The 20,741-nt window shown below is 45.2% G+C and overlaps 4 protein-coding genes across 5 annotated transcripts; all 4 read right to left on the reverse strand.

Annotated features, from left to right (window-relative positions):
* Nucleotides 1–159: 159 nt before the first annotated feature.
* Nucleotides 160–2,895, reverse strand: GL218_03307 (Potassium transporter 5; the record flags this gene model as incomplete). Of its 2 annotated transcripts, XM_033579863.1 has the most annotated exons (6): nt 160–1,180; nt 1,250–1,422; nt 1,478–2,242; nt 2,294–2,480; nt 2,541–2,588; nt 2,657–2,895. In XM_033579863.1, 6 exons carry the CDS (start codon nt 2,893–2,895, stop codon nt 160–162), a joined length of 2,433 nt encoding a protein of 810 aa, XP_033436894.1. The 2 variants fall into 2 exon arrangements, with proteins under 2 accessions (XP_033436894.1, XP_033436893.1); XM_033579862.1 differs by lacking the exon at nt 2,541–2,588.
* A 1,390-nt stretch (nt 2,896–4,285) lies between these two features.
* GL218_03308 (putative branched-chain-amino-acid aminotransferase TOXF) lies at nt 4,286–5,628 on the reverse strand (the record flags this gene model as incomplete). Its single annotated transcript, XM_033579864.1, has 3 exons — nt 4,286–4,657; nt 4,714–5,474; nt 5,559–5,628. The coding sequence occupies 3 exons, from the start codon at nt 5,626–5,628 to the stop codon at nt 4,286–4,288; spliced, it is 1,203 nt and encodes a 400-aa protein (XP_033436890.1).
* A 3,395-nt stretch (nt 5,629–9,023) lies between these two features.
* On the reverse strand, nt 9,024–12,049 carry GL218_03309 (uncharacterized protein; the record flags this gene model as incomplete). Its single annotated transcript, XM_033579865.1, has 4 exons — nt 9,024–9,064; nt 9,116–9,779; nt 9,836–11,822; nt 12,027–12,049. The coding sequence occupies 4 exons, from the start codon at nt 12,047–12,049 to the stop codon at nt 9,024–9,026; spliced, it is 2,715 nt and encodes a 904-aa protein (XP_033436891.1).
* A 3,544-nt stretch (nt 12,050–15,593) lies between these two features.
* On the reverse strand, nt 15,594–17,582 carry GL218_03310 (Ribosome assembly protein 4; the record flags this gene model as incomplete). Its single annotated transcript, XM_033579866.1, has 6 exons — nt 15,594–15,773; nt 15,891–15,929; nt 16,046–16,082; nt 16,166–16,620; nt 16,676–17,293; nt 17,361–17,582. 6 exons carry the CDS (start codon nt 17,580–17,582, stop codon nt 15,594–15,596), a joined length of 1,551 nt encoding a protein of 516 aa, XP_033436057.1.
* Between the last annotated feature and the right edge of the window lie 3,159 nt (nt 17,583–20,741).

Raw genomic sequence — 20,741 nt, forward strand, 5'->3', positions numbered from 1 at the left:
TAGTGTGGCATCTCCGCTAGGACGCGTGAGCAATGGAATCTCATAGTTCTGCAATAATATCAAATTTTACTGTCCTTATTTATCCTAAAGTACTCATCCCTCCCCCCCAAATTGTCTTACATATTAGATATCCCTAAGAAGTATTCGTAATGTTTCGCATTATATCTCTTTAACGAACCCGACCTCGACAACCCTATCCATGGCAAGCCTCAGATTGGCGATCTTGGCGCGTGTGTTATCCCTGATCCAGAGGAACGTTGTCAGGATTATGCGGCGGAAAAATGACGCGGGATGGTCTTTAATGCGCATTTGTTCCTTGCCGATCACATACATGACCTTGCTGGCGAAAGCCCGGTCAAGCCTACCGAGCTCCTCTTTTATCGCATCGTCCCCGAGCGCAAATACTGCCCTGTTTCTTTCGCTCTGGTCATTCGCTTGAACATTTCTTCCAGAAGATACCCCGTGAGTTTCACTTGATACCTGCCCCTCTACAGCTTCGATTTCCACTGATGGTAGACTCGTATTATTACCATTGGCTTGATCGATAACAAAGTTCCGTACTTGCTCGTATATCAGCGCTGCGAGATCAGGCGTGATCACTTCGTCCATGTAGCCACTGCGGACCACCAGTCTGTAACAACCTGGAATAGCAGATATACGCGAGATAGAATAACGCTCATTGAATGGAACAGTCGGTGTTTCCGCAGGATGAAGATGGAAGAAAATCATAGCATCCGGCACAGTGCCAAACTTGCTAACAAATTGGGTGAACACAGTTGGCGTTAACACACCCGTCTTGTCGAAGAATATACCAAACCCTCTAATCCGACTCACAGCACCACCACCCCAACGGGGCCCAAGAACAAGGTCGCTATTAGGAGTAGAGTCTATCCGGTGCAGGAGTTGCGCGGGTCGGAATCGGTCTTCTGCCTCGGCGCGCCATTGATTTTCCTTACCGAAGCGCCAGAGTAGGAAAATGAATGTGAGAATCCCTGAAATGGTAATTGTAAACCAGGCTCCATCGGGAACTTTAGTTAACGCTGAGGAGAGGTACAGGCCGTCGACTGTAGCGAAGAAAAGCCACGGTATAAAGACGAGATAAGGGGACAGTCCCCACACGATTAAACAGGCGAGGGTCACCATGGATGTATCGAAGAAGGTAACAAACATGACACAAACACTAGGAGCACGTTAGATTTCATCACAAAAGGACATAGATTTTAGAAAGATGAAAATCGAGGACACCTACCCATATGCGTTTCCAAGGCGGGTTGTATTTGAATAAACGCAAGTAACAAGAATAGCCCCGCACATCAGGATCCAATTGATGAAGGGCACGTACAATTGCCCATGGAATGTCTTCGATGTGTGGACTACCTTTACTTGCGGACAGTATGATAACTTCATTAGCTGGCTAATGAGCTGGAGTAGTCTTTTAGCATAATATCTCCTAGTACATATCGATGAACTGATTTACCTGGAAAACAGCCGTGATCATGGCTTGCGAAGCAACAATTGCTGCCAGGACGGCAACAATCAAGCTAGGATATAACATTCCTGGGGGTACGGCATTGTAGAAAGGGTTCATATATGCATCAGGGTGGACGCTGATATATGCAGCCTGGCCGACGTATGCTAAAAGAAGACAGGGGTAGCACCAAGACAACCAACTTATCTGAATAGCTCTCATGCTAAAGGCACCGAGATCTGCAAAGAGAGCCTCGACACCTGTAAACGCGAGTAAGATACCGCCAAGCATTTTCCAAGCAGCGGTCTTCTTCTCCACGAAGAAGTGTATCGCAAAGTAGGGCGAGAAAGCTTTCAACACCGAGTGGTCGTACATAACCAAGTTGTAAATGCCAAAACCAGCATTGAATCCAAGCCACAAGATAACGATGGGAGCAAATGTGCTCGCCAACTTGGTGGTTCCAAGAGGTTGGATAAGGAAGAGAATCACTAGTATGCCGCATGATGTTCCGACGATGGTAGAGCTGCTTATATCGGGACTCACCACCGAGAGACCCTGGATAGCTCCAAGAACAGACTGGGCAGGAGTAAGGACGCCGTCAGCAATAACCATAGAAACAGCCAAGACGCCAATAGTCTTTAGTAAACCGCGTAGAAACGTGTTTTTCTCGAGAGTTGAGCGTAATGTCCGATTACTCGGGCGCATGTCATTTGTCTCGTGTCGTTCCATCTTCACGAGTCGCGCCTCTCGAGGATCGCGATCCGTGATATTAGCCTAGCGGTATTAATAACGAGAACATCCTCTTAACTATAACTAATAACTCACATATCGAGTGAGTAATGAGTAGCAACTGAACGTGCCACCCTCTCCCTGGTTGTCGGCATGCAACACGATTAACACATATTTCAGCGTAACCATGATAGTTAAAGACCAAAGTATCACTGAGAGGACCTCGAGAAGGTCATCATAGGATGGCTGGGAGGTGAATGTACTCGAGAACACATATAGGGGACTATATGCTATGTTTTAGCGGCTTGTGACCAGTCTGATTTGCGGTACAAGAGAGTTCTACCTTGTTCCTATATCACCATAGATCACGCCGATCGACTGGTATGACAGCCTTCATATGAGGGATTAGCTATTAACACCTAAAACTGATTAAGTTCATGATAAAACCAGTAATAATACCAGAGTAGTGCGGTTCCTTTGAAGACTTGTTTCTTCCGACCATCGTCTCGAAGCCAGTCATCCTCATCCTCAATATCAAGATGCTCACTGCGTCTCTCGTGAGACGGGCGAGAAGCGGTACGGCGCCTACCCGCCCGAGACTGTGACAAGCTCCGCGTGCGGTAAACGCCCCCGAGATCCGGGATAGGCTTGACGGACAAGTTGTCATCCGCAACAATTGTGATCTTGGGCGCTGCCATATTGAACAATCGGCATTACTACCAATACGAGAACATCAAAGGTAGGTAGGTAGTTTAGAGTATGTAAAATTTCTTCGGGGTCATCAGGTAGCACTAGATACATTTTGGATTTCGGTGTGGTCTAATGCGAGATATAAGAGGGCCAACAATCCGATCGACCTAGACCAACGGCCATGACCCCTCTAAAAAGCAACAGATCCTAGGTGAATTAGCCTGCCTGTCATTCCATACGATAAGAGGACAAAAAGCAGCGTGGGGAGGTCCCCTGGTCTTGCTTTCTATGCATGTAAAAGCCAACAAAAAAGAGAGGATGCTGCTTATTTTGGAGGCTGACCCAATAGAAGATAAAATGACAGGTCAACCTCGGAAAAGTGCAAAATGCAAGATGCATTATTAAACGCCTAAACGGTAGGAAATGCTCGATTCGATGTTTTGAGAAAGACTTTTAAATCAACCAGAATATTTTGACTAGTCGATAATCAATAATTTATTTATATCTAAGAATTAGATATATACGTAATTTATATAGAAGCTGTTAAAATAGTCTACCCGAGGCCTCATTTATGAAACTAGAATAAGACATGAACGCAACCGTAACTTTCCAGCTCGGTGCCGCATTATCTACCTGTCACTTGATAAGCATCCCCACGAATCGATATGTGGGGGACGGTATGACAGGCAGGACAAAAGCTCCAGCGAATTGGAAACATGATATCCTTATCTTGACTTAGCCTCGTGGTAAAGGGGAACAGTAATCAAATCTGGACTTGGAGGGTTCGAGGGGAGAGAGATTAGTGGTGGCTGGTGTTACAGGGCAGCAATGGTTTTCAGGGGGGAAAGGAAAAAAAAAAAGAAATCTCTCATGCCGATAGTATGCGATGTGGTAACGCTCTTTAGCGTTTAGATTCAATCAACCAGTTCCTATTTCCAATGGAGCAAATATATGATGCTTATTAAAAGTTATAAAAGTAGCTCAAGAGCTATGAATTAGGTTCTTCCGCGATCTTAATCAGAGTATTCAGTGATTGAAAGTTGAGCTCACTAATCTGGTGCAAACGTTTGCGCCGCATAGAATATTCAACCAAAGTAACCACCACAGTCCAGTATATCCCGAAAGTATGCGGATATGCATCCAACTTCTAAATCAGGCAGCTGTAGATATATATTGTGCGGCACATTATGTGAAACGCAGATAGCAAATCGATATATATCTTGATCTTAAAGCATCGAAATTTCGTCTATCTAATTTTCGCGTTTTCCCCAGGTCAACCCGTTTTTTGTCTTTCTCCATGTCAATGTGTAATCTAGTAGAAAATAAAGATTAACTTTTCAGAGCCTTTTGTCGTCGGATATACTCCACTTGGGTACAGCATCACTTCCGATATTTGAATTAATCTAATTGGTCGACCGTCTCTGCGTTCTTCTGTGTACCGTTCGTCTCTCCAGTCACCTTTGTACCATCTTCGCGGCCAACGGCTAAACACCAATTGAACTCATCCTTGACCTTTCCGAGCTGAATACCCTTAAGCTGAGTCAACAGCTTTAGGCAAATCGGACCCGCGTCTTCATTATCATCGGGGATATATGTCACCTTTTCTGATCCCGCCTCTGTGGATAGACGACTGTGCTTTCCAGCAGCAGACGAAATGGATTCCGGCGAGGTAGGGTCAAACCGCCTGGTAATGGACCGTATCGGCACCAAGGCTGCAGCAGTTCCCGCAGCCATGACCTCGGAGAATTTCGGCAACTCTGTGTATTTAATCTAGAGTCAAGTTAGTGAGGATGCAATCAATATTTTCTCCTCGAGATGGAACTCACGGATCTTTTCTCTACTTTCCATCCAAAGCTGCGACCAATGTCTGTGATGCTATCCGCCGTCACACTCTGGATCACGTTCTTCGAATCAGGTACCACGAGTGTTACATCCTCCCCGTTCACGACGGCGCCGATGAAGCCGCTTGTGCTGAACTCATCGACTTCCGAATGCGTTGCGCTATCAAGGTGAAGCGTAATGCCATACCCCTCAGTCCTTGCCTTGTCGCTCCACCTCAACACAGGTGCATAGTTGCCTCCGACCTTTGCGCTTCCTGTTCCGTTGGGAGCTGCACGATCGAACTCGTCTAGGATAAGAGCATTGACGGGGTGTGTGCCATGGTACACACCGGTCGGCAGAACATAAACACAGAATGTGTATTCTTCAGGTGGGCTCAGTCCCAACTGCGCGCTGGATCCATAGATTTGCGGTCGGATATACATGGCAGCGCCTGTCTCATGGGGCGGGACGTACTCGGCATTGAGAGAAACGGCGGCTTTAACGGCTTCGACGAACAGATCTGTAGGAACGGGAGGGACCGAGATGAATTCGGCAGAATGCTGCATCCGAATGGCGTTACGGTCTGGTCGGAAGACCTGAATATCATCCGATGGAGTGCGGAAAGCCTTGAGGCCCTCGTAGGCTTGTTGGCCGTAGTTCAGAGCGGGTGCCATGCCGTGGATGCGGATATAAGGATCGGTTACGAATTGAAGGGGAGTCCATTTTCCGGTCTTCTGTGAATAATGCGATTCAATGTGTCCGTTCACTGATACAAGGGGTTAGTTATGTTCCCTCTTGCGCATCCATATTACTAAGAAGCAGAAACATCAGCAGTACAATATAGACTAACCTTCGCGAACTCGAAAACCGACATTAGACCAGTCAATGGTGTTAACTGGTGGGGGTGGAAATGAAGCCATTGCGTAATATTTGGCGTTGACAATACTTTGTTTAAGACTTCAATTGCTTCCAACCTTGTCCTAATCCTCGATTTCCGTCCTAATATGACACGATTCAAAGATGTTACCAAGCTGAGAATATGCGATCAGTTCATTGGTTCATTAACTTTTGGTGCTCATTCGAAATTTCCTGACTCTCGTAAGGGTCAGATGTCTCCGAATATCGGACTCGCGGGGTTATTTGTCTATTTGTAACTCGCGTGGGGTCTGGACCCTGAACCCTGAGTATTAGCTTATTCAGCGCCCTTCTCTCGTCATATGAGGTAGGCACCACCTACTTACTACCAGAAGCGACCTACCAAGATATTTTATTTTACAGCAGGAGCATTCGAATTGCAAAACTGCTCGGGTGTTGAGAAAAGGGAAGTTTTCAATCAAGGCAAGAATAACTCGGTATACTGGGTAAAACTGCATTCAATACCTATTGGATCTGGCTTTGTCTCTTACATATTCTTTTACTAGAATTGACTTCTTTGCTGTTTAAGCCAGGTCCTTTGACCTTCACTTAGCCCAGGGGGCCAGGGAATCTGTTATACAGATTGCTTTCGACCATTTCATTATCTTTTCCGACGAAGCCCTGCATAGCACGTAGCGTTCTCTGTTCGTGATCCCAAACCCGAGTCCAAGACCTTTCTCCTATTACCACAAACTTAAGATATTTGCCCCTCCAAAGTTGACATCATCAAAGCAAAAGCCAACGGACGGTAACAAACAAGAGAGTTGCTCAGATATCCAAGCTTCTCGGTAACATCGCGTCTTGGATGATGCCTGCTAGGCTCTTGTGACTTCCCGATAATTCTCCCGTCATCATAAAGGCCATCGTAGGCAAGAAATAAAAGAGCCCAACGCCACGTTGTTCAGTTTCGCTATTCATCCCTCAACTCCATAACATTTCCCGACATAGGACTTCGGTATATCCCACAATAAATAGTAGCTTCTCTTGTAAGTGCCTATAAAGACAGAGAAGAAGGCTGATGCAACTAGTTATGTGTATGCAGCCAGCAGCAAACGACCCAAACAGACAACCCAAACAGACGACACCCACTAATAACTTCGTGAGGCGTTCGACTTCCAAACTTTCGAGACTCATAAGTTCAAATTTATCTCTTTATCTAGATTTTCCCCAGTTTCACCAAAGGCACTAATGACACATACATAGCCATGTGTCGTTGTGTCTCGTAGGGGACCGGACTCGAATGAGTTTAGTTAGGATACGAGCTTATAACCCATGTCCAGAACCAGCCCTCCGATTCTGCCGTCGGCGGGGGACTCGGGGGGCTTGCAGATTCCATATCGCCGGTGCACAAATTCGGGATTCAATTTCTTTATCCCAAACTATCTAAGGTATGCTCTGCGGTTTTTCTCGTATCTCGTCCGTTTGTCTCGGTCCGGAAGCTATTATACGTATACAATCATCAGACCGAGACTTGACTAAATGAAGTTCAAAATTCCGAAAGAAAGTATCTCCAGAGCCTAGCCCAAAGGGAAATAACCCATTCTTTATATACACATTATTCAATAAGCATCAATGATCAACCAATTTAAGGATATACGCTCGCCGCTTGCGGAACTCCGGTTGTATAGTTGGGGTAAGGCGGAGAAATCCGTCTTGTAAGCGACCATAATATAATTACTTCTGGTACTGATCGTGGACACCACCCCGCGATATATTCTCAACAAAATCGAACAACAGTTGAAACAGGTTATTAAGCACCGTGGCTCTATAAAACTGGACACGAGGTAGATCACCTACCTATAGTATGAATGTCAACCACGCTGCCACGTACATTTTAGATAGATGCTCTACGAGACGGCGAATATTATGCTAATTACCATTTAAGAAGTCGTCTCTACCACTTATTCACTTTTCATGGTTTACTCAACTACTGTAAGAGACAAAATTGCACGAGGCCTTGTGGATTTGTGAGGCCGATGTAGGCCGATGTCAATCAACAACGCATCGGCGATTTCGTACCATGGGGTACCTGAATTATATCGGGGGTTGCACCCGTCGGGGATCCTACCGTTGATGTATCCCGCATTATCATCCGGAGTTTCCACATGATAACAAGCATCTCAACTTTATATAACCACCTAACATACGCACCACACCTCCAGAATAGAATATATGAAATCATACATCCGGTTGGTGGGGACTCTATCTCCTACTCATATAGTTGGAACCTCATGCCACACCTCATGCCATCGCCGCGTCTTCGCGAACCTTACCTTACACACTCACCATTCTAGATGCAGGCCGGCACCTAATAAAGCTACCTTCCATCGTCCGATTCTAATATACGCGTCTTCAGTAATTTCGGATATGCTTGATGTTTCACAATCGTCGGATTTTCGCTGTAGTAGTTATCATATTGCTTTTACCGGATCGCCCAGTCAATCAGCCGATCCCGTATGAGTGTCGAGCCATTCCATGCACCCAGTAGTTATCGTGTCATCAGATTCATGGATGGAGTTTCCACTTCGAGTCACGTCGTTGAAGTCACTTATGTTGCAGTTTAGGATGTTATTGAAAGTCGTTACACGAAACCTACCTTTATGTAGTAGTTATAAAGTAAAGGATTTCATATGTCGCGCCATATTTCACATGTAAAGAATCAATTAATAACTCCAGTAAACTATTAGTGACCATCAGAGTAAGGATTATGCAATGTGCTTAACATATATCGCATAAATGCCCTAGTAGGAAATAGTAGCTCGAGAAGATAGCAAAGTAAAGATACAGCAATAGGTTGATCCGTAGAGTTGTCATTGTTTTACCAAATACCAAAAATAGTTGTGAAAAGCTAGTTACAACCGCTAATAATCTGTACAGGGTGAGATGAATGATCCTATCCCCAATAGGTACTATCTAAACCCACCACTAGTCATTAATACTCATTAGTCTGCCCAAACGGTTCATTATTATGTACGTAATTCCCCCCCATATTGCCAGCCCTCAATGGAGTTGTATCCTTTTAAAAATCCATCCCACCTCATAACGTCCTAGATCCGATGTACATCACCAAAATAACCCCCTCGTGTTTAAGTGAGTTGTGATACAGTCCTAAAGGAACTGGCTTGGGAAAAGCAGAAAATCGTAAAATCCCAAACTCATCAACTCCGCTCTAATGCGTGTATCCCGATTTTGTTACAAGGACTCTAATGAAGGGGAGTCTCTGTTGTGGCTATGAAAATGCGGATACGAATTATCATCCGTGGCCACCCAGGGGCTCTAAGCCAGAATATACGCCAAAACCAGTATGTAAGCTCAGTATGTAAGCTCCAAGGTACTATGAGGCGCCAGCCACAATTACCAAGCACGCCCGCTCTATCGCAAAGGCCACGACCCTTCCTGTCTAAGAAAGCCCAGCAAGCTTTTGCAGCGTCACAAGAACACCTATTACTACTATTAGACCAGTTCCATAAAGTTATGTTGGATGTTACTCACCGCTAACGCCCTGCGTTAAAGTTGAGGTAGCTTCGGTATTCCGGCTCCCCAAGCTTACCGTGATTACATCCTTTGCCATATTACCCCCTTTTAGACTGTTAGCCCACTTGTAAACTTTTTCATCCTCGCGGCCATCGCCAATGACCATAAGGAAGTCAACTTGGCTGTTTTGGGAGTCCTGAGCATCTTTATTCGCGTCCTCGTAGACTTGGGCGGCAGCGGTGTCCTTCGTCCAGTCAATTGGTTCAACAACAACGCAGTTATCCAACTGCGTCGCGTGAACCCGCTGCTCCTCGCAGGATTCGTTGATGTGTCCGGTCCAATCGCTTGCTTGCCGCTCAGCATTTGCATAGTCATCAGCATGCTTGTAGTGAAATATCACCGAACAATTGCGGTCTTCAATCTCTGATCCAGGGGTTCGCTCCAGATAGTACTGCAAGATCCCTCGAACTGATTCTTTCCACGTAGTAACCTTATCATGGTCCGCAACTTCGGTCCACTTAGCGCTTCCGGACTTCTTAATAAAGCAACCATTTTCGGCTATGAGGCCTAGGTTAGGAACAAGGCGGAAAAGGCGATCGAGCTCTTCTGGTCTACGTCCAGACATAACATAAATAGTGTTACGAGGATCTTCGACGAGGTCGTTTAACACATCCAAGGTCCGCTACAGATATGTTAGGAATCGAACATGTTATAAGGAAAGGAATAAATTTAACCAACCTGGGGATTCATGGGGATGATCTCATTCATCGGGCCATAGGGAATTAGTGTACCTTCAAGGTCGAGGAAGAATAGCCGTTTTTGACTCTTGGAATATCGTTGGCCAAGAGTATTTAAGTTCAGTCGGGGAACAGATGTTTGGTCATGACGGTGCTGTTCTTCATAGACCTGATCGAGAGTGCTTATGAATTTCGAGAACCAATGGCTTCCGGTATGGTGGCTGACGATCTCACGAAGTGCTTCCCACCTTTCATCCTTCTCTCCGTCGGACATTTCAAGCGCCTGCTTGATGGCCTCGGAGCATTGCCGGTAACTCCATGGGTTGACAGTTAACTCTTTACCCCCGAATAGCGACGAAGTTCCAGTGAACTCTGATAGAATCAAAGATCCATGCTTCCTGTCAGAGTATTTTCCGTCTTGACAGACAACGAATTCATGGGAAGTGAGGTTCATTCCTTCGCGTTGGCTGGTAATCATAAGGGCATCCGCAATTGTTAATAGCGCAAGGTACTGAGGGTATGGAATATCTTGCTTCAAATACACAAGAGGCAGATAGGCGAGGTTGGCCCAATTCGAGTTCACTCTAGTGACGATATCTCCAACAGCCGCGTCAAGGTCCGTCTTCTCGCCAGTAGATAAGGCAACTTGGATTAGAACAACCTTATCTCTCCACTGGGGGTTTTTGTTGAGAAACAGCTCATAGGAGAGGAGCTTCTGTCGAACTCCACGAACATGGTCAAGCTTATCACGAGCGACAATGATTTTCTTGTCCTTATAACGGTCTCTCATGATTGTAATCCACCTCATAACCTCCTCATCTTGACGATGAGCATTGAGATTGACAGGGTCGATGCCTATGGCATGGTTCATCACATTGACGAACCGGTCTTCCAATTGAACACCATCGGGTGTCGCCTCTACAGAAAGGAGGCGACTGCACGTCTGAAGAAAATGGCGGGTATATTCATGGATCTGGAAGCCGATCAGATTTGCTCCAAGCATGCCCTCGAGCAGCTGTTTCCGGACAGCGAGACATCGGAAGACCTCGGACGACGGGAAGGCAACGTGTAGAAACAGACCGATCTTTGCATCCGGGAGCTTCTTTCGAATCATTCCTGGCACCAGCAAGAGGTGATAATCGTTTACCCATATCGTATCTCCTCGTTTCCAATTCTTAACTATCTTGTCCGCAAATGCTTGGTTAACGTTGACGTAGAACTGCCACGAGTGGTCTTCGTATGCTTTGCTCTTTGGGTTATCAGGGATTTGGTAGTGGAAGACAGGCCAAAGAATTTGCTTGCAGAAGTGCAAATAGTGTCCATCGAAGTCCTTATCTGTGCAGAACACGGGGTACATGTTGAATTCGGTTACCAGCCTGTCATTGATGTCCTCTTTCTGCTGCGTCCCCTCTAGGGCATCTGTGGGCATGCCTAACGTACCTACCCATGAGTATTCTTCTGCATTTCCATCACGGGCTGCTGCCTCGGCAGCATTGCGAAGGCCGCCATTTCCTTGGTCTGCATTCACAATTCGCCAGTTGGCATGCGAGAAGACCCTGTCGTGACTGTCACTTCGAGTGGCCCGAGGTTGGAGAACCCCTTGGCGTCCAAGCTCCTTGGCCTTTTCCAAGGTCTTAGCATGCTCTATCAAAGAAGCCGGAGGTGGCGAGTTCGCTCGAGACTTCGGCTGATTCGCCCGGCCGCCCCATTTCGGCGATTCCTTATCCGCTGGGGCCTTGATGAATTCCTCGTCATCCGAAACGTTAAGAACCCGCAGGCCATCTTCGTTTACAAAAAGGCCGTCGTCAAGGTAGGCCTCTTCTTCCTCGGGAGTTCGAGGAGGAGTAATGGCCGGATCGGGGAAAAGGCTGGTGCGAAGCTCGAGAGGCGGTCGCTTCGATGGCTTTTTATTGTTCGGCTTTTGACTATGGCGTTCAATAGCAGGTGGCGCATGTGGCAGCCTAAAATAAACAGTTTTGGGGAGAAACCTGTAAAAAAATTTAAAGGTTAGATATTCCAGGATACAATATCCAGGCGCAAAAAAAGTGCAAGCTAATCAGCTCCCCTGCAGTTGATATGAATAGAGGTTGATGGGAACCACGAGCTCGATAGCAGGTAGTGAATGGACAAGGCCTAGAAATTGACGAGTCCGTAGAATATGTAATTGAAAAGTCAGAAAAAAATGCACTTACAACGAAGCTAGAAAGATAGTCATCGTGAACGTAGGACGAGCGTACTCGTGAAGTTGGTCTTAAGCACAGCCCAAGCTGCAATGTCTCCAGACTGGACACCCTAGATAGGGAAAGATAATGTTGTAAAGCTGTAATAGCAAGCTCATAGGAACAGGTCCCAATGTTTAGTTGGATGTGTGCTTTTGTTGTTCCAAGGTCGAAGAATTGGCGTTGCTAGGATCACTTAAGCTAGAATCTTGTTTAAAAAAAAGTTTGGAGATCGGATGTGCTTTAAGAGTCGGGTGAATGCACGGCGGAGGGGAACGGGGGGCTTAGACGGATACTACCGGGAGAGGCTTAGTGGGAAAAAAAGGTTATTGAACCAAGATCGGTCAGGGTGACGCAAAAAAATACAAATTGCTAAAGAAGCGTGAGCAAAGCTGTAAAGCTGTTGGATCAAATTGATGTCACTACTTTGGGTATCTTAGATTTAGGTAGAAAATCGATTCGCGCTAGGAGGACACCAGTAGGACTTGTAAGTCGCTAATAAAATAAGTGACCAGTGACGTACTTGAAAGGTAAAAGAGCCAAGGATATCAAGGTACCTAGGTACATATATAGACCAAGTTTCAACACTGGAAGCAGACATGGAGCTTCTAACAGGGTTACTACTACCTTAATCAATATGTACAATACGTTGTTTAACGGGCCTTATTTTAGCGTACATGCCGTCGAGTCCTTCTATTCCCTGCCGTTCTGCCGTTTGATAGTAAAGCTGACACACGGACTTGCCTTGCAAAGGAAAGAGAAAAATTTAAAAATTTTGGTGAGGGTTAAAAATTACCCACTAACTTCGAGATCCATCTATCATGGATTCACATTCCCACACCAACTACACTTGACGTAGTAGTTGGGCTTTTACGCAGAAATGATAATTCTTCTAAGGCTATCAATGAAGAACAGGGATATGTATGACTTCATATGTTCTATTTCAAATATTAATACGGAGCTCCCTCTCCAACCTTGAATGATTTCTTCTATACATTCCAAGGACATTTCGCTCCGACGCAAGGCTTTGGTATGACCAAAAAAAAATTAGGGACTTAATGCGAATCACAGCCTTGTAAGGGAGATCGAGGATATTCTAGTAGTTTCTCCTACCGAACCCAGTCCAGTTTTCTAACTTCATTCTTTACCCAGGAGGTTTTGGTCCGAAGCTAACGCGTATACCCTCCATGAGCTCGGCACTCCAAGTTCCAAGAGGTAATACAAGAGGTAATACGGCTAGGAACTTGGACTTAGCTGAGTTAGGTGTATCAAATCCTTCCCTCCGGATTGCCATCGAGAGAGAATCTTGTCAAAGGACGGGATAGATGCAACAATCCTCTCACAGCCGGCTTACCTGTCCCGCAATTGTTACAGTTGCCGAATTCCCCGGTGGTTTCTATCTTGTTCCTCTGTCTCCACTTACGCAGAAAGTTCCGAAGTCTCAACGTCGCCCTTTAACTAACTAACTATTCAGTTATTCATTCCCGTCCCGTCATGGCTTACTGTCATCTTGTAAATTATGCTTGAGGGTCTGAGCACATTGTCACTTTGGGACGTCTCATTGGCTGTTTTAGACATTGGACCATTAACGGACTTTGAATAAACCACCGAATTTCCCCGCAATGTAACCAGTTTAATCGGGTCTTTGCGGGCAAACTTTAAAGACGTGATAGTTTCAGAAATCATCAGTCTACAATCAACCCCGAGGTCTAAACAGCTACAACATATCACGGCTATCCTACATCATTACCAATCACGGCCGATTCTGCTTGTCACCTACAGAAAAGAAACAGAAAAGAACGCAAAGCAGCTAGGCCGGCGCAATACCAAGCTAATTGGCCGTTTTAGCCTACCAAGCCAAAGATGCATTAATACCTAAATTAAGTTCCCTTAAACCGCACCTATCGTCGATGTGCTAAAAGCTCAATATTGAATTACCCTGTACAAAAGGCATCGACTAGACGCAAGCTATCTTGGGATTTTACGAAGAGCCTAGAACCATCTACTAAATGCAAACACATGTAGGCTCGATGCGGTTTTCCTGAAATGGCAAATCCTTGATGCCTAAGAAACCCCCTAGGACTGTTCACATGCTTGCAAGGCCCGCCCGTAGGCCGGGTCCCCGACTCTGTCGTTGTGCAGGGGAAAAAATTGAAGCTTTTGATAGGTTGAGCTATTTTGGACATAGCCATCGTGGCATTGACAATGTTTGGCTCTCAATTGATATGTAATACCGCGACACCTAATACATCCATCCACATTCATGCTTCCTGATTATCTATTCCAAGGGAGATTCTCAAAAACCCGCATACAAATTGGGCTCCCCTTTTGATCACGTAGCAAAGATCAGATCGTCAATAACTACCGGGTAGTGCTTGGCTTAACCCATACAAAGCTACAATTTAAAATAGTAGCACGATCTTAGATATAGTTGCAAGTGCCTCATCTATGTGGAACTCGTGTATTGGTTCGATAGATACGGGAACCCTCCAACTCAATTCCATGTCATCTACATGTAGATTTCCATGAATAAGCTTAAGGCGGCTCTACATTGATACAGCAAGGGGCCAAGGTCTACAAACTCATACTAATCATATGCAGATAATCATATTCACGGATAGACTTGTTTAAGGCCTTCACCTTTGAATGGATGTCACACTCTTGGCGTTAACATGTCTCGACCAGTCCATTAACTAAACCCATCAGGTTACGTTAGTTGCTTCTCACTCGATTCCATATCTAAACGAACCACGCGTATAGTACTACCCCGCCTCGTTTCCCGTCTTTACACTACATACGTATTTCATGTAGGCCCACCGCCCGCATATGATTCTCTACCCCTCAACTCGTGTCTTTTAGGTTCTCTCCACAGCTATCACCCAGTAATATATCTGCTTTTTAAACGCGCTCACAAAATAAGCGCTGGATTATATATATCGAGGACACACTAGTTGCGCTACCACCAATATACTCTTACCTAAGTTATCATAACCAAGCCACCGTAAAAGTAGTCCCAGTATATAAGTTGTTTGCGAGTCATTAGACCAACTCCTTTTTTTTCTTCGCCTAAGTGAACGAAAGTTTGGTATAATTGATGTATAATAGCATCATGACTCGAGCTGAAAATCGGATCTACAGGTTAAATCTATCAACTCGGCTACGCTCCCGAGCCTAGGTTGCCATTAAACTTATGCAGGAACGGCCCGCAATTGGTTGTGCCATCTGGTTGGATCGTTTGAACTTTGAATTGATGCCCACCGCTGGGGAACGAGTACATACATGTAGACTAGCCGAAGTTAAAGTCACCTAACTAATGTGGGCCCGATTTTCTCCCGGATATTGTATACATGCTTCCACGTGCCCATTTCTTCAGAGTTCCATTCCGTCACCGTGATGAGAAGTTTCCCATATTACCATTTTACAAGAATTAGCATTAGAAGGCCAATGTAATCCTAGTGGCCAGAATGGTCTAACTTATGATGTTATGGGACCCAGCACAGAGCTTATCTCTCGGCTCAGCTCTAACATTATGAATCCCAATCAATTACGCCAGAGCCGAACGGCTTTGTCCTTCCCCCCGGACCCGACGAGCCGGCCGTCCAACGACCAATCTAACGCATAGACCTCATCTTCATGACCGGGTAAATCAACTGACATCTTAAAGGACCGCATATCCCACACCTTCAGAGTAGTATCTTTCGATCCAGAGCAAAGTAAACGCTAATAATCACATGTCAGCACCTACTTTAAAAATATCGCAAGCATGCACAAAGAAAAATTTTCCCTTCACTTTCTACGGAAATTTCCGTAGGAAACATGAATAAAATGAGAACTTACCGAGTCGGCTGAGAATGCACATTGGTATACCGGTGCAACCTAAATCTTGGTTAGCAATCATATCTACTCCTCGCCAGCCGCAGCAAAGTTATGCAGATGGTTGGCTATCAGGGGTTTAAACCAATAACAAAACATGATTCGAGATATAGACGTACATGGCCTCGCAATGTCGCGAGAAATTTCCCGTCGCTGCTTATCATATTAGCAACATTCCATTGCATGAGTCCATCGGTAGCTAAGAAGCACATGCACCGTGACGGGTGTATATGACTTACCGGCCCCATATCTTAATTTGATTATCCCATCCAGCGCTAGCAATCAATGTTCCGTCCGGGGAAAACGAAACATGATTAACTTGTTTCTGGTGCCCTAAAAGTCGTGCTAAAGGTTTTGTATCTTGTTCCGGGTCCCAGAGATATATCGTAAAGTCGTCACTGGCTGAGATAACCCGCTCCGCTATCCTACCTTGTTGTTTCGCTGCCTTCTCAAAGCGCTCTTTCGCTTTCGTTCGCTTCTCCTCCGTGGACGTGGGTACGTTCTTTGTGTGGTCATAGAAGGCTGTTCGGAGCACGAAATCTGTTGACAGAGCAAGATGATTTACCCAATGGGCATGCGACGCCAACGTATGTTTAAGCGTTCCGTCGATCGCATTCCATACCTTGATCGTCTTATCCTGGCTAGCACTGTAAATCAGATCCGTTCCACCCCACCTAACACAGCTAACACTGCCCTGCGCCATTATTAGCCTTTTGCCGACATGAATGCTTTATACAATCGGCACTCACTTTGTGCCCTGACAGAACATGTTCCGTTACGCCGGTATTCGAAAACCATATTCTTATTGTAGCATCTTTACTAGCACTTGCTAACTTCGGCGTGTCATCACGCCATAGGTGAAATGGTTGCCATGCGATGCTCGTGATCCATTTAGAATGACCATTGAATGGTCTACCAACGGCTTGTCCTGATTCATCCCATATTCGGACTGTCTTGTCCATACTACCAGTAGCTAGGTTTTGTCCATCTGGGCGCCATGCCAGTGCCAAGACCCATCCTGAATGACCTTTAAGAGTATACTTCGGCGTGCCGCTGTCTGTATTCCATATTCTTGCTGTGTTATCACCCGAGCCAGTCGCTAAAAGACTACTCGTCTTAGGCGAAAATTGAGCTGCTAAAATAGCTTCACCATGCCCCGGGATCTTATTTGACATGCGCGTCACGGCTTGTACTTTAAATACAGCTTGGGGCTCGGCGGATAAGGTAATCGTAGTCTCGAAGGGATTCTCGATACCATGTTTACGAAGCACAGCTAAGAATTCGGCAGGTGTTGGGTAGTTATCAATTACCGTATCAGAGCTCGGTAGATGTATACGAAAGCGATAAGGCGTGAACTCTTCACGTTCCTATAAGATAACCACAGTTTAGTTTTCCAGTATCTTTTGCGCAATAAAATCGAAGATAATATCATACCCTTCCTAATAGAGTATTAAGCAGTAAAGAGACGTTCTTTTCTGTCGCATCGGCTAGGGGAACTTCTATAGTCTCAGCTAATTGGTTTCCGTCGTTATCTACGAATCGCGCCTTGAATGAGCCAGCTTCAATAACTGGAGGAGTGACATCCTGCTGAAGTTGAGAACGCTCTAGAGCTTCTCGTCGTTGTCGTTTCGAGGGTGGAGGGGCCACAGTAGCCATCGCGCTAGATTTGACAAATAACCAAAAGAAAACGTAGACTTTTACTTAGTTTATACGTAAATACACTCGGCGCGTAGTTTTGAAGAGTAGGGGTTAAAACTTGACGGTCAATCGCCGGTTTCTTCGTAAATTGAAATATGATATCGCGGGGTGGTAGATTGAGTGATAGATCGAAGAACAAAAGTTGAAAATCTATATCTTATCGTTATCTTATCCGGACTTCTAGAACCCCTAGCTTTGGAACACGAGGGGCATCAACTAGCCACGGTGGCTAACGCCCCTTGACGATGGATCTACCTGCTCCGGGCAATTACAACTACGATGGAAGCTGCGTCCAGTCTTCAAACAGGGCATGGGCAAAGGGGAATAAGGTTAAAGTTGAATTTTCTTAGGATCTATTTGATAATACATCCGTTTTTTCAAGTCCCTTAGAACATAATTTACGTACTCCTCGCAACTTGACGCTTTCGAAAGGTCAAGCCGACTATTTCGGTTCATCATGCAAACTATTCGTTGATAATCCTTTCACATAGTAGTTATCTCTACTCAATCTTCTACTTTCTACCGTCTAAGCAGACTTTATAATGCGACGACATTCTAGTCATCGAGGGTCTCAAGCTCCTTCGAGTAAAGAGCCATCTTCTCCTTCACCACAGACCACCGCTGCTAATTATTCTCTTTCTCGTACCACATCTTCCACTCCTCACCCGCGTAGCTCACAAATTCCCCGTAGGCCAAATACCTCTGCGAGCCAATTTTCGTCTACTTCATACAGTGGTAGTCGCTCTGCAACAACCCCTTCCCATCCATCAAGGCAACGCCGTCGTGCTAGCACGGCGTCAGGTCGTAAATCTCGTGCAACCTCGTCTGTCTGGGGTTCCGAATCTCACGAGATTGTCTGTGCAGTCACCGAAGCCCGAGGTGTATCTCCAACTGTTGGCCTTGCCTTCATTAATATTACCACAAACGAGGCTATCCTAAGCCAGATATGTGATTCACAGTTCTATGTTAAGACCGTTCATAAAATTCAGATACATGAGCCGTCTACAATACTAATTGTCAATACAGCTTTCCCGCCTAACCCCAAATCTAGCCTTCTAGCCATCATCGAGGAAGAACTTCCAGATGCCTCAGTCGAGCCACTCGACCGCAAGTACTGGTCTGAGAATGCCGGTCTTGAATTTATTCAGACGCTCGCGTTTAGGCAAGACTTGGAAGCTATCAAAGTGGCTATCGAGGGCAACTTTTACGCAACTTGTTCATTTGCTGCAGTAGGCTTAGCTCTAGAATATCTCTTCAGTGTATCTGCTCATAATAATTAGGCAGTCAAGTACATCGAGCTCTCTTGTCGCGTATCTATTATGTCCCATTCGCTTCGGGTGAAGTATCAGCCATCGGAAAACACAATGATGATCGATATTTCCACCATCCATTCCCTTGAACTTATACAGAACCTCCAGGACGCAAAGTCGAAGGATTGCCTTTTTGGGCTCTTGAACGAGACACTTACCCCTATGGGTTCGAGAATGTTACGAAGCAACATACTTCAACCCTCATGCCAGGTTGATAATACGCTTGTTCCTCGATATGATGCTCTAGACGAGCTTACCGTGAAAGAAGACATGTTCTTTGAAATACGGAAAGGTCAGAGCCAATACCTCAATTCTTGATCACTACACTGACTTAGTATAGCCCTTAAAGGATTTGTAGACGTGGAGAAATTACTTACTATGGTGAATATGACTATCTACTTAGATATATTTAGCAGTTAAACCAGATAGCTAACCATATAAAGCTTGTCTTTATACCTAATCAGTCGTCAATTCACGCTTCAGAACAGGCTATCAATAATATTCTCGGAATCAAAGCCTTCATCACAGCCGTCCCCTCTATATACGAGGCACTAGGAGCAGCACGTACGGACCTGCTAACTAGAATACGCGAAATCTGTCGCCTCGAGCTAATTCGACCTGCCATGGATCTAATTGCAGCTACAATTAATGAGGACGCGGTCGCGGCAAAGTCACCTCTTGATATGAGGAATCAGAGAACATATGCTGTTAAAGTAAGTTACCCCTAATTACACGCTTACTCTTTGACAAAATTTGACATTCGAAAGTCTGGAGTGCATGGACTATTGGATGTTGCTCGTCAAACATACAAAGAGGCAACAGTCGATGTCCATCAACACGTTGAAAATATCAATAGTAAGTTTAAATAGTAATTACCAGGTCTAGCTTTTCGTTAGCTTATGTACCATAGGGGAACATAACATTACCGCGGAACTGAAGTTTGATGCCAACCGGAAGTATTGGTTACAGCTTAGGCAAAGCGATTTTGAAGATCGAGCAATTCCAGAAGTCCTCATAAACATGGTGCGCAAGGGAACTTGGATTCAATGCCAAACTTTGATCTTGATCCAGTTCAACCACCGTATCACGGATTCACATAACGAAGCAATTATGCTTAGCGATAAGGTTATCCAAGAGCTTCTAGAGGCAATCCGAGGACATATACCAAATCTCTTTCGTGTCTGCGAAAGTATTGCTCTATTGGATATGATTGCATCATTTGGCCAATCTGCTACTACTCGAGACTATGTCCGGCCTGAAATTGGTAGTGCATTGGCTCTCAAAGGAGCAAGACATCCCATTTGCGAACGGGTAGATGATTTCGTTACTTTGTCAACGGTGTTATTCAAGTCTAATACATTATAGGTGAATCCAGAACGATTTGTGCCCAACGATGTCTTCGCAAACGAACAACACCGCTTCCAAATAATCACCGGCTGCAACATGAGCGGCAAGAGTACCTATATCAGAATGATCTCTCTACTTCAAGTGATGGCTCAAGTGGGTTGCTTTGTGCCTGCCCAGTATGCAGCTTTTCCGATGATCCAGCAACTTTTCGTGCGAATGTCCACAGATGATAGTATTGAAGCTAATATGTCAACATTCTCACTTGAAATGCGAGAAATGGCATTTATATTAAGGTATATTGAACTTGTACTTTGCTTTGGTGAATGGCAGCTAATGTTGGTTCAGGAACATTAATGAAAAAAGCCTCGCAATTATCGATGAGCTTGGGCGCGGAACTAGCACAAGGGATGGACTTGCGATAGCAATGGCTATATCCGAGGCATTGATTCAAAGCAATTCT

Source organism: Daldinia childiae (assembly GCF_008694065.1).
Source record: "Daldinia childiae strain JS-1345 chromosome Unknown Scaffold3, whole genome shotgun sequence".
Lineage (NCBI taxonomy): Eukaryota > Fungi > Ascomycota > Sordariomycetes > Xylariales > Hypoxylaceae > Daldinia > Daldinia childiae.